General features: G+C 43.5%; 1 protein-coding gene across 1 annotated transcript; it reads left to right on the top strand.

The window, feature by feature from the left end:
• The first annotated feature begins 389 nt into the window (after positions 1–389).
• farsa (phenylalanyl-tRNA synthetase subunit alpha) lies at positions 390–12,423 on the top strand. The gene is made up of 13 exons (XM_079252718.1): positions 390–549; positions 739–876; positions 1,804–1,902; positions 2,076–2,194; positions 4,498–4,590; positions 5,897–6,025; positions 6,103–6,218; positions 6,293–6,377; positions 6,458–6,557; positions 6,729–6,897; positions 6,979–7,056; positions 8,733–8,847; positions 12,089–12,423. Exons 1-13 carry the CDS (start codon positions 403–405, stop codon positions 12,192–12,194), a joined length of 1,494 nt encoding a protein of 497 aa, XP_079108844.1. The 5' UTR covers positions 390–402; the 3' UTR covers positions 12,195–12,423.
• The last annotated feature ends 237 nt before the right edge of the window (positions 12,424–12,660 follow it).

Here is a 12,660-nt window from a genome sequence, read left to right as displayed (position 1 = left end):
CGCGATAGTCTAGCGGTGGTGTCGTCAGCGAATTATTTTTTTCTTTTAATGCTTTATTTAAATTGACATTCACAGAACAGACAAAGAATAACAAAAATAAACTATTCAGTTCAGTGCATAACCATAATTAAAGACAAGTAAAATGACTGAATCGCTGCCGAAACATGCACAGCGTCTTGGTGTCTGACGGTATTATTATTATTATTATTATTATTTACATGTAAGTATGTCTACATGTACTAGTTCAGCATTCTCTAATGATTTTCTTTTTCTTTGCTTCCGTATACGCTCCTGCTCCTGAAAATGGTTTTCTTAAAAATAAATAAATAAATGAAATAAAATAAAAATATCCTGGTGTCTGACGTCACATCCGGTCTCTTTCGGGCTTTGCTCGGCTCCAGCATGGCGGACACCGGTACAGTGGAGACGCTCCTACAGCGGATTGAGAAGGCGGACGACGGCGTGGACAGCCAGGACGTGGCCGGCAGCCTCGGGCTGGACCACCAGGTCATCGTTGGAGCCGTGAAGAGTCTGCAGGCGCTCGGCGAGGTGAGTTTCGCGGAAGTAGAGCTGTCATGGTGTGACTTGACGTGACTGATGCAATCAGGTTTAAAGAGGCGATGTATGGACGCAGAGCTTGTTTCTATCCTGCGTGGAGCACAACACTGTCCAGTGAGGCACATTTGATTAGCTAACACTCAGGGAAGCTGACAGTGTGGATTTTTGGCTTGTGTGCAGATCATCTCCGCGGAGCTGCGCTCCTCCAAGCACTGGGAGCTGACGGAGGAGGGCTGCGAGATAGCCGAGCAGGGCAGCCATGAAGCCCGGGTCTTCAACTCCATCCCCCCGGAGGGCCTGCTGCAGACTGAGCTCATGGTGAGTGGTCAGGTGGAGATGATCTTCTCAGGGACTTATTTGTGATATGGTTCCACAAATATCATGCTTTCTATGACTCCCAAAATAATACAAAGCTTGACTGTATGTGAAGTTTACACTGTAAATAATAGGGGTGGGAAAATCAAATCGAAAATCGGGAATTTTGCTTCACAATTTTAAAATAGATTTTTTGTTAAAAAAAAATCTTTTTTTTTTCTTCAAATAAATAAAATTAATCCATTATAAAATTTTTATTGTTTTTATTGATTTTTTTACTTGTCTTCCTCTCGATGTGGAGGAGCAGCGGCTCTACTCTGACCGAGCTCCTCACCCTATCTCTAAGGGAGAGCCCGGCCACCCTGCAGAGGAAACTCATTCCAGCCGCTTGTATACGAGATCTCGTTCTTTCGGTCACGACCCACAGCTCATGACCGTAGGTGAGGGTAGGAACGTAGATCGACTGGTAAATCCAGAGCTTCGCCTTCTGGCTCAGCTCCTTCTTCACCACGACAGACCGCATTACTGCAGACGCCGCACCGATCCGTCTGTCGATCTCACGCTCCATCCTTCCCTCACTCGTGAACAAGACCCCAAGATATTTAAACTCCTCCACTTGAGGCAGGACCTCACCCCCGACCCGGAGAGGGCAAACCACCCTATTCTGGCTGAGGACCATGGTCTCAGATTTCAGTGTCCTATTTGTTACTGAAACAGCTCCATATGCAGCAGCGTTGGTGAGGGCAGCTTTGTGGTAAACCCTCAGAGCTTCCTGAAGGGACCTGCAGCTCAACATCACCTCCTCTGTTTGGGTTTTTACAGTTTTGAAGGAAGTCCTGGGATTATACCTGGAATCAGGTCCATCCTGCCTTTCATGCTGTTGTCACGCTCCAACCTACCCTCTGAAACCGCTGCATTCTTGTTGCCTAGAAACTGTCCTTTGGGAAGATCGGCTTCAGCAAGGCCATGTCCAACAAGTGGATCCGAGTGGACAAGACCCACGAGGGAGGCCCCAGGATATTCAGAACTGTATGTGCCCCAATGTACAGACCCAACATTATTTCTCTGTGTGGTTTTCTTCTCAGTAAGGTGTGTGTGTGTGTGTGTGTGTGTGTGTGTGTGTGTGTGTGTGTGTGTGTGTGTGTGTGTGTGTGTGTGTGTGTGTGTGTGTGCGCGTGTGTGTGTGTGCTTCTGTTTTTCAGGTGAAGAGCATCGAAGACCAGGTCAGAGAGAAGCTGCTTCTGGTGCAGAAAGGAGCCTCGTCTCAGCTGGAAGAGAAGGAGAAGAACGAGCTGAAGAAGAGGAAGCTGCTCTCTGAAGTGTAAGCGTTGTCGTCCAGCAGGTGGCAGCAGAGAGTTGGCGATCAGCGTAACTTGTCGGCTTCGCAGCGTCTGCTTTGTGATGCAGCTCGGCAGCCATGCAGCGCTCGCGCCGGCGACTGCAGACAGTTACGATGATGACAGAACCAGCAGAGGGAAACTAATAAACCTAGTGGGAGATGAAACAAAAACCCGAAACATGTTTCAGATGAGTACATTTAATCTCCTCTGCTTAAACTTTCTTACGATACAAAAACAAATTCCCAGATTTATTTAAAAATAAATAAATTAAAAAAAAAGGGGCAAATAAAAGCAACTAGGTTCTACAGTGCATGGGCCAAACCCATAAAACATTTATTAAATACACACAGTTATAATAATAATTATCAAAAGGCCAAAGTGGTTTATGTTAAGAGGATCTGCTTTCACTGCAGGGGTGAAATGCACAGCTGCAAGCTACACATGGTTTTCTACATGTTTAATCAACACTTTCAGATTAGATGTGATCTGACAGAAATGAATCCTGTTTCCACCAAATGAGGTTTAAATGCTGTAAAACTGATTCATAATCACAGTCAGTCAGTTTCTCTACTGCTTTCAGACTCTTGTCTCATTATTCAGAAGGCAAACAACTCTCCTCTGCTTCTAGATATCAGATGAATATTATCGCAGAGTGATTGGAGGAGAACACGAGGAGAATGTGTGGATTTCAGTGTGAGGTCACTGAAATTTTCTCTGGATTTGTTCCACGTTGTGTGTCCACCCACAATCCTCTTACTCTGGATGCTGTTCCTCATGAAGTGGCCGTCAGAATGGAGCTGATAGAACCAGGAGTGTCTTTCCTCGGAGACACTTTGATGCCGTCAGGAAGCGTTCGTGTCTGCAGTCAGCCTGAAACCTTCTCATACAGTTGTACTCATGTGTTCATCTCCTTTCATTAAAGAAAAGGCTGAATTTACAACAGTCACTCAAATAACTGGAGACTTAAAAAAGGAACAAGAACTAAAAACTTGCAAAAATATAATTTAGTAATATAAGACACTGGTTTTCATTTAATTGAGTTGAAGAAATGAAAAAAAAAAAACAACAACTTGGTCCTGGACAAATTAGAGCACTTTTCTGTTGAACAGTGGGACAAAATACCTGTCAACAGGTGCAGAAGTCTGACTGAGAGGAACAGAAAACACCTGACTGGAGCAGAAACATTAAAGGATTGTTCAACAAAATATTAGTTTATGAGTGATGTAATATGTAATAAATTATCTTATTTGTTTGCTTTAAAAAAAAAAAATTCTATTGAACCAGAATTAAAAAAATAATGATTTTTATAAAATTTTGATTTATTATTACTTTAGTCAATTTCAGCTTATTTTACAGGCAGCTGTTTTTTCCTTCTTTAATAAAAGGGTATGAATAAATATGAGCACAACTGTTTATACACATTAACCCTCCGATGCAGGTTAAAGATCAATGTCACATTTTTCACATGTAAGGTTTTACTCCTACAGAGACAACTTCCTCTCTCTTTAATAGTTTTGGACTTTTTTTTAGTTTATGCATTTGATCTATTCTATAGAATTATCTCAAATAATATATAATCCTATTGGTATAATAGAAATATTCTATAAAAATGTTTCGTATCATTTTCTTGTCCTGTTTTTATCCCTGAGGAAAAGTTGGTAATTATGTGTATATATGAAATGTTATACTGTATTAGTTTCTTCTTCAGTGGTAGTGTGTTGGGAAAGTGGCAAAACTACAAATATACCACGCTCACTTCTGAATATACTAGAAAACAGCCTTTAAATAGGTGTCCACTGTTGGGGACACGATGCATCAAACCCATGTTTTCCTGCAGGTTAGTGATGCTAATGATATTTTGTTTTCTCAGGGATTTCTTTCATTTTATGGAACATTTTATTTTCCACTTTTTATTTCTGGATTTTCTTCAGCATCTATTTAGATTTAAAATTAGTTTATCTTTTCATTTTCTATTTTTTATTATTTGATTAAATTCTATATTTTCATCTGTGATTAGAATTTAATTTGTTTGAATTTTTTTAAATTACCTGTTTATTCACATAGTTTAATAAGATTTTTACTGTAATATTATTTTTATATTGTATATTCTCATCTGTTTCAATTATTTTATTTCAAAATGATTTTTAATTCATTTATTTGTTTCTTTATTGATTTACTTTTTTATCTATATTATCAGAATAAAACTTAATATTTATTAGTATTTTATTAACAATCTGTCATGACTTCTTCGGGTCTCTGAAGTCGTTTTAACGTGTTTCTTCAGGACGGTGAAGTCTTACTGGATCACGAAGGGAAGCTCCTTCAGCACCACTGTGACCAAACAGGAGACTGAACTCACCCCCGAGATGATTGCCACGTGAGTCTGATGGCTGTTTCTGTATTTATTTTGTGTTTAGCAGAGTTGTAAATGAGACAAAGCGTCCCGTCTGGCCTCCTCTGTCAGTCAGTGACTCTGCAGGCTCTCAGACGGAGGACGCAGACAAACATCTGCTCAGAAATGGGGAAAAGTCCAGAGATATGGACTCGCTCCTAAAGGCAGAGCAGGACAAAAGCCCGACTAGTTACACGTGTCTAAACTTTTAACTGTTGTGAACTCATGATGCGGCTTATAAAGCTGGCTTTAAAATGCCACGAGAATGCGCCTCAGGTTCGCATGAAGGCTTATCTGCAGGGGATTTAACTAAAAGCAGCTTCCAGATGTTCCATGTTCCCACGCCCCCCCAAAAAAAAGTCAACTTGATGTGGCTTTTTCAACTCAATTCAGCTTTATTTGTACTTTACAATAATGTTCTCACAGGACCCTTTACATACACATCATTTCAAGCCAATTCATACATATCCTATAATAGAAACCTACTTATTGCATTGAGTCATGACTTCGATCCAATCCTCCATCCTGAGCTGCACAAGGCGACAGTGGGAAGGAAAAAACTCCCCTTTAACAGGAAGAAAACCTCCGGCAGAACCCGGCTCAGGGAGGGCAGCCATCTGCCTCGACTGGTTGGGGTGGAGAGGACAGGAAAGACAGATCAACATGTACAACTGCACTTATTCAGGAAGACCTGCTGGAAAAAGGAGAAATAAGTTAGAGACGGCAATATTGGCATATATTTATTAGGGCTGTGACGATGTGCTTTAGTCCCAATGCGATTCAGATTTTGTGGGTGCCGATTCGATTTAAATTGCGATTCTCAAAATTCAATGATATTGTTGATTTTCATCGATTTAAAAACCCCCCAAAAAATGTATAAAACCTTTTTTTGCTAGCAATTCTTCTTGATTTCAGTTAGGAGAAAACAACACAGTAGCCAGACCATCATTCTGCTACTATAATGCCCAAGAAGACAAGTAAAAAGAGCAATAAAACCAATAAAAATGACTAAAATCTATCGTAGATTAATTTTATTTAATTGAAAAAAAAAATCGATTTTTAAACAAAAAAATTGATTTTAAAGTTGTGAAACAAAAAATCCTGATTTTCGATTTGATTTTCCCACCCCTAATATTTATACATTAATATATTAGAGAAATAGAGCGAGGTACTTCTCAGTGCATCAGGTTTGTCCACACGCCAGCGTTTCAGTGCCGTCTTAGCCGCAGGAAATGACGCGTCTTTGTGGGACGTTAACGGCTCTACTTTCGTCCTCTCTTCCGTACTGTAGCGGCAGCTGGAGAGAAAAGAAGTTCAAACCCTACAACTTTGAGGCCATGGGCGTGGCGCCGGAGTGTGGGCACCTGCACCCGCTGATGAAGGTGCGATCCCAGTTCCGGCAGATCTTCCTGGAGATGGGGTGAGCAGCTGGGAAACTGAACACGGCGTGTCAAATAAAACATGTCAAACTCATGCAAAGCAACCTGTTCCCCGTAGTTTCACAGAGATGCCGACCAACAACTTCATAGAAAGCTCTTTCTGGAACTTTGATTCGCTCTTCCAGCCTCAGCAGCATCCAGCCAGAGACCAGCACGACACCTTCTTCCTGTCTGGTGAGCCAGTCTGCACGCGTCTGCACGTTCCCCTCAGTCAGCCCAGATCAGTCACTGAAAACCTCGTCTTTCAGACCCGGCGCTCGCCCACCAGTTTCCACCAGACTACCTGGAGAGGGTGAGGAGGGTCCACTCGGAGGGAGGCTACGGCTCGCAGGGGTGAGACATGAAATCCCAGCGTAGTCTTCGTCGCTGCTTCCCGCAGCATCCTCCTGATTCTCCGTCCCGCTGCGTTTCAGCTACAAGTACGACTGGAAGGTGGAGGAGGCTCAGAAGAACATCCTCCGCACGCACACGACGGCAGTCAGCGCTCGCATGCTCTATAAGCTGGCACAGCAGGTGAGAGCAGCACAAGTTTGTGTTCCCGAAGCTCCTGGGTGCAGCAGCCGCTTTATAGGCCTGAAAACACGCTTATTAACCGCAGATGAGGAATAAAGGAACACGACTGTAAGAACTTGCACACCACGTGTTGTTAACGAAGCTCTTCTCATCACCCATCTGTCCAATCAGGAGAAATTCACCCCCGTCAAGTACTTCTCCATCGACCGAGTCTTCAGGAACGAGACCTTGGATGCCACCCATCTGGCTGAGTTCCACCAGATCGAGGGCGTGGTGGCCGACTATGGGCTGACGCTGGGAGACCTCATGGGCGTCCTGCATCAGTTCTTCACCAAGCTAGGTGAGAATCAGCGGTCCATGCAGGGACGTGGGCTTCAGAGAGGTGCAGAAGTCGCAGGAATGTTTGTCGTTTCTCTTCCAGGAATAACCAAACTGCGCTTCAAGCCAGCCTACAATCCGTACACAGAGCCCAGCATGGAGGTGTTCAGCTACCATGAAGGTACGGCCGAGCTGCACACACTGTCCGGTTTGTCCGAGGGCTGCTTTCAGTTTATTGTTACACTAAAACTAAAGTACTGTCAGTAACATGGAACTGCGACTTGCTGCAGTTAGTAAGGATGAGTCAGATGGTTTAATCCAGTTGATGATGAGCAGGAGGGAGACCTGCGGCTGCTATCTATCTGGTGTCGTGTCGTTGCTAAAATAATCCGAGCTGCAGTGAGTCGTCCACGTCTGACACATTTCCTTTCTTCATCCTGTCGTTAAAACACTTTCTTGAGTCCGTTGTCTGTTACGTCAGAGGACGTACGTACGTAGCCTCCGTGACGTAGCGGGAGATCGGGTACCTGTCAATCAAAAGGACACACCCCTAAAAATGCCGAATTTCAAGATTACTTTTAAACGGGCGAGTTAGAAAAAAAAGTCCAACAGAGCAGCTTTGGGATGTGGTGGAACCATAGACTGTATATAAAAGATGGACGCAGCCTCTGTGACGTCACCCGTAGGTTTCTGAAGAGCTGAATTGAAGCTCGGTGGGCAGTTCCTACCGTCGCCATCTTGGCAGCGTCATGCGCGTCGTCTCACCCGGAAAATACAAATATGGGCAAAGAGGTGGAGCTGAGAGGGGAGCCGTGAGCGTCATGGTGGATGATTGACATCAAGCAAACTCCGAGCTGCCCATAGCTAAGAGCTAACCGAGCTAACGCGGAGATAACAGCAGCTAACCAGCTAACAACAAGCAGGCTAAAGCTAAGTCACGTTGTTAACCGGCTAAAAAAAACGCGGTTGTTTTACATTCTTCTGACTTGAAGCGGGAGGTTGGGTACCGGTCAATCAAAAGGACACGCCCCTAAATATGCTGAACTTCAAGATTAAATTACTTTTAAACGGGCAAGTTAGAAAAAAATTCCCTCCCCCCACAGTTGTCATGAAGGTAAACCTGACCTATTAAACCTAAAATGGATTTTTGAACCAGGCTGTAAACATGTTTATTTCTGCTGTGAAGTTGGTCTTTTTAACATGGGAGTCTATGGGGATTTGCTCTGTTTTGCAGCCCCTAGTGGATGAAGGGGGAACTGCAGCTTTATGCACTTCCGCATAGGCTTCACTTTTAACCACCGGAGGCTCCGTCCATCTTTCATATACAGTCTATGGGGTGAATACATTGCAATGGCATAAAGAGTCCTCTGCCTCGTCTCTTGTTCGTACTGCTTCCATTGCTGCAGTGTATTTCTGCAGGACACTTGCTTAAGACTAAATAACCCAAAACAGCGATGGTTTCGTCTCCATGTTTAACTCGCAACAGATTTTTTCTTCTTCATGCGGGTCATATCTTATCATTTGCTAAACACTAGTGCAGCGCCACCTTTGGCTGGAATAGGGATATATTATTCTAATGGTTTGGTTGCATGGATACACCTCCCTACAACTGAGTCCCCAATCGGACTGAGTCTAGCGGACTATCCTGATGTGATGCATCCTTAGAGTCTTCATGCGGATAAGTCCTTCATAGAAACCCGTCTGTCATGATGACTGAAGCAAAGTGTTATAGAGCACAGCAGCATCCATCAGATGTCTGCTGATCTACACACTTATTTAACTCTTTGTTGTGCTTTACAGGCAGCTGTTTACAGAGTTATTTTGCCACCTATCTAATCCCTTTTTTCCCACATACAGGACTGAAAAAGTGGGTGGAAGTGGGGAACTCTGGGGTCTTCAGGCCGGAGATGCTGCTGCCCATGGGCCTACCTGAGGATGTGTCTGTAATCGCGTGGGGCCTGTCTCTGGAGAGGTGAGAGGACACAGACTCTTCCCACACTAATGACCTCGCCCATGCGTCTGACTCGATACAACCACATTGTGGATTTAGATAATGGGAACAAATCTGTGTTTTAAACAACCGTAGCGTTTCCATTTAGGGATTAAAGGTGTGCAACTCAGTCTGTCGGTAGCTCATATCTGACCCACATTTCAGATGATTTGGCCTGTTCATGCATCCTCTCGTTGCCATAATGATCCTTCTGTCTGATCGTGTGTAACTTTGCTGCTCTGTCAGCTGTTTTACGGCTCTTCACAATCTCATTGGTTTTCACCAAACCTCTTCAGTTTCTCAGTCTTTTCAACACCCTTATAAGTCATCGGCCCATTTTCCTCCCAGCTGACCATATTTCATGGGTTCGTGTCTCTAAAGCAAACTGCTTAAAAAGTGGTGTATTTGGATCCTAGTGTGGGATAACTGGGAGTGCTTATAACGTGCAATCGGTTGAACTGGGAAAAGCTGGAATAATCCATGCAGGGTAATCCTTGCATGGACACTAGCAGAGGGACGTCCCCCGTCCCTCTGCTAGTGTCACTCTGATCTCTCAGACCTGCTCTGTGATGCGGGGTTTAGATAGAAATAGGGAGCTACGTTTAAAGCAACTGGTTTTCAGGATTTGATGCTGGTTCCAGGTAAGTGTGGGATTTTCCATTCTTAACAGCTAGATGATGGGTTAACAGGTGTGGCTGTGCAGCTCTCCGAACCAGTCAGTTGTCTCTGAAAATCGTTCCTTGAAGAAGCGGGAGAAGTCAGTCACGGATTTACCAAGCATGACCGGTTAAAGCACTAAAGCTCTACAGCCTTGTTAGATCCTCTAAGACCATTAAACACCGCCGGGGTCACCGCTGAATGACCGAGACTAAAATGGTCTTCACTGAAAATACGCTCACCGGCCACCTGTTCACTCAAATACGGACTCATCCAATCACACGGCAGCACGTCATATTTTGTCACGTAGACATGATGAAGAGGACTTGCTGAAGTCCAAACTGAGCATCAGGATGAGGAAGAAATGAGACTCAGCTGACTGAACGTGGCATGGTTGTTGGTCTGATTATTACACACACACAACCATCTCTAATGTTAAAAGAGGATGATCTAAAGAAGAGAAAATATCCAGAGAGCAGCGGTTGTCTGGACCAGAATGTCTTGTTGGTGTCAGAGGAGAATTGACAGACTGGTTGGACATAATGGAAAGACAACAGGAAGTCAGATAAGCACCAGTTAGAAAGTTATGCTAACTGGATCTGGAAGCAGATGGTCTCCAGCAGCAGAAGACCACACCGGGTTCCCTCCTGTCAGTAAGAACAGGAAACTGAGGCTACAATTCACCCAGACTCACCAGAACTGGACAATAGAAGATGGAGAAACTGGTCTGATGAGTTTCCAGTTCAGCTCTACATTCACATGGTAGGATCAGAATCTGCTGGAAACATCATGAAAACATGGATCCGTCCTGCCGTGCACTGGGTTTCATGAGCCACTTTGAACATTTTAGTACAAATGTCACATCATTTAGTCTACTCTAGTATTGCTGCTGAACATCTCCTTCCCTTTATGAGCACAGTGTAGCATCTTCTGATGGAAACTTCCAGCAGGATGATGCACCATGTCACAAAGCTCACATCATCTCCACCATGACGATAAGTTCACTGTCCTCCGTCGGCCTCCACAGTCACCAGATCTCAGTCCAGCAGAGCAGCTTTGGGATGTGGGGGAACCATAGACTGTATATAAAAGATGGACGTAGCCTCCGTGACGTTACCCGTAGGTTTCTGTAGAGCTGAATTGAAGCTCGGTGGGCGGTTCCTACCATCACCATCTTAGCAGGGGCATGCGTGTCGTCTCACCCAGAAGATACAAATACTGGCAAAGAGGTGGAGCTGAGAGGGGGGCTGTGAGCGTCATGGGGGATGATTGACATCGACCGAACTCCGAGCTTTCTGTAGCTAAGAGCTAACCGAGCTAACCCAGAGATAACAGGAGCTAACCAGCTAATGGAGGTAAGCAGGCTAAAGCTAAGTCACGTTGTTAACCAGCTAAAAACCGCGGCTGTTCTGCGTTATTCTTACTTGAAGCGGGAGGTTGGGTACCTGTCAATCAAAAGGACACGCCCCTAAATATGCCAAATTTTGAAATTAAATTACTTCTAAATGGGCGAGTTAGAAAAAAATTCAGTCCCCCCACAGTTGTCATGAAGGTAAACTTGACCTATAAACTGAAAATGGATTTTTGAACCAGGCTGTAAACATGTTTATTTCTGCTGTGAAGCTGGTCTTTTTAACATGGGAGTCTAAAAGGATTTGCTCTGTTTGGCAGCCCCTAGCGGATGAAGGGGGAACTGCAGTCCGCATAGGCTTCACTTTTAACCGCCGGAGGCTCCGTCCATCTTTCATATACGGTCTATGGGTGGAACAGGAGGTTCTCATCATGATGTGCAGCAACTGTGTGATGTTTCATGTCAACATGGAGAAAATGTCTGAGGAACGTTTTCAACACAAAGACTTAAGACGGTTCTGAAGACAGAAAGGGAGTCCGACTCTGAACTAGCAATGTGGACCTAAGACGTGCCCAGTAAGGGGATATCTAACTGTAACTTTAGTTGGATAAAATTGTGAATTAATTTTTAGTTAGCAGCTGATGTAGTTAGCAGAATGATGTTTCATTCATAGCATTCTTTGTCACACTTCAAACTACTATTTTATTTACTTTTAGCTGTTTTAGCAGTGTAGCTGTTTATCTCAGCCGTCTGCTGGGAGTATTTGTGGCTGGTGAAAAAGAAAAGACAAAATTAGGCAGATGTTGTTGATGAATGCTAACCCTAACACTCATTGCCTGTCTAACCACGCCCATGTGACATTGAACCCCGCCCATTTGACATCCAACTCCGCCCAATATCCAGCCCCGCCCCATTCTCCAGGCTGCAGCCGTTATTGTAAAACATCGTTAGAGCATCGTCAGTAGTCACATTGCAGGTTTATTGTAAAACACAATTCACGTTTGAAGATTATAAAACGAAACATAATACGCAGTAGCTAGCGCAGTAAAACATGGTAATAACTCTCAAAGCCAGACAAAAACAAACAAAAACTTCAAGTCATCTGTTGAAAATTCCTGATTTTTTTTTCACATCGCAGGTTAGAAAATATCGCAATTTCTATGTTTTTCAGTGTCCCATCTGCTAAATTAACACTGCCTTTTCTCTGACCTGCAGACCAACCATGATCAAATATGGCATCAACAACATCAGAGAACTGGTGGGACACAAGGTGAACCTACAGATGGTCTACGACAGCCCCATATGCCGACTGGACTCCTGAGTTTCACCCACCATCTTATTACTAACAACACAAAGGACCGGTTGTAGCCATACAGCGTTTCTGCGTCTCTCTGGAGGAACATGAAGGATCTCCAGAAGAAGCATTTTTCTGAACTCTTGACTATTTTTTCTACATCAGTTTGCCCAAGTTAGATTAAATAATCTTGAACAGGAAAAATAAATAAACTTTTCCAATGTAACAGAGGCAAAAATAAAAAAGCTTTTCCAAATATGGTCTGATTTTTATAAGTTTTTTTTTTTTTTTTACACTTAATCATTCATATCAATGTAAATAAAAAAAAATAAACTTGCATTTTTAAAGCCTTAAAGTAAAGTTTACAATGAACCTGCACTTCTTGTTGGATCAGAGAGAAAACTGGACAGTCAACCTTATGGTTTGTGTTCATTTCCAATCAGATTAGAGGACTGTTTAATGCAGCTGCCTGTTGTGACAGAAAAAAGAGGCC

This window comes from Telmatherina bonti, assembly GCF_933228915.1.
Source record: "Telmatherina bonti genome assembly, chromosome: 14".
NCBI classification, from domain to species: Eukaryota; Metazoa; Chordata; class Actinopteri; order Atheriniformes; family Telmatherinidae; genus Telmatherina; species Telmatherina bonti.
This window is presented reverse-complemented; position numbering and strand designations above follow the sequence as displayed.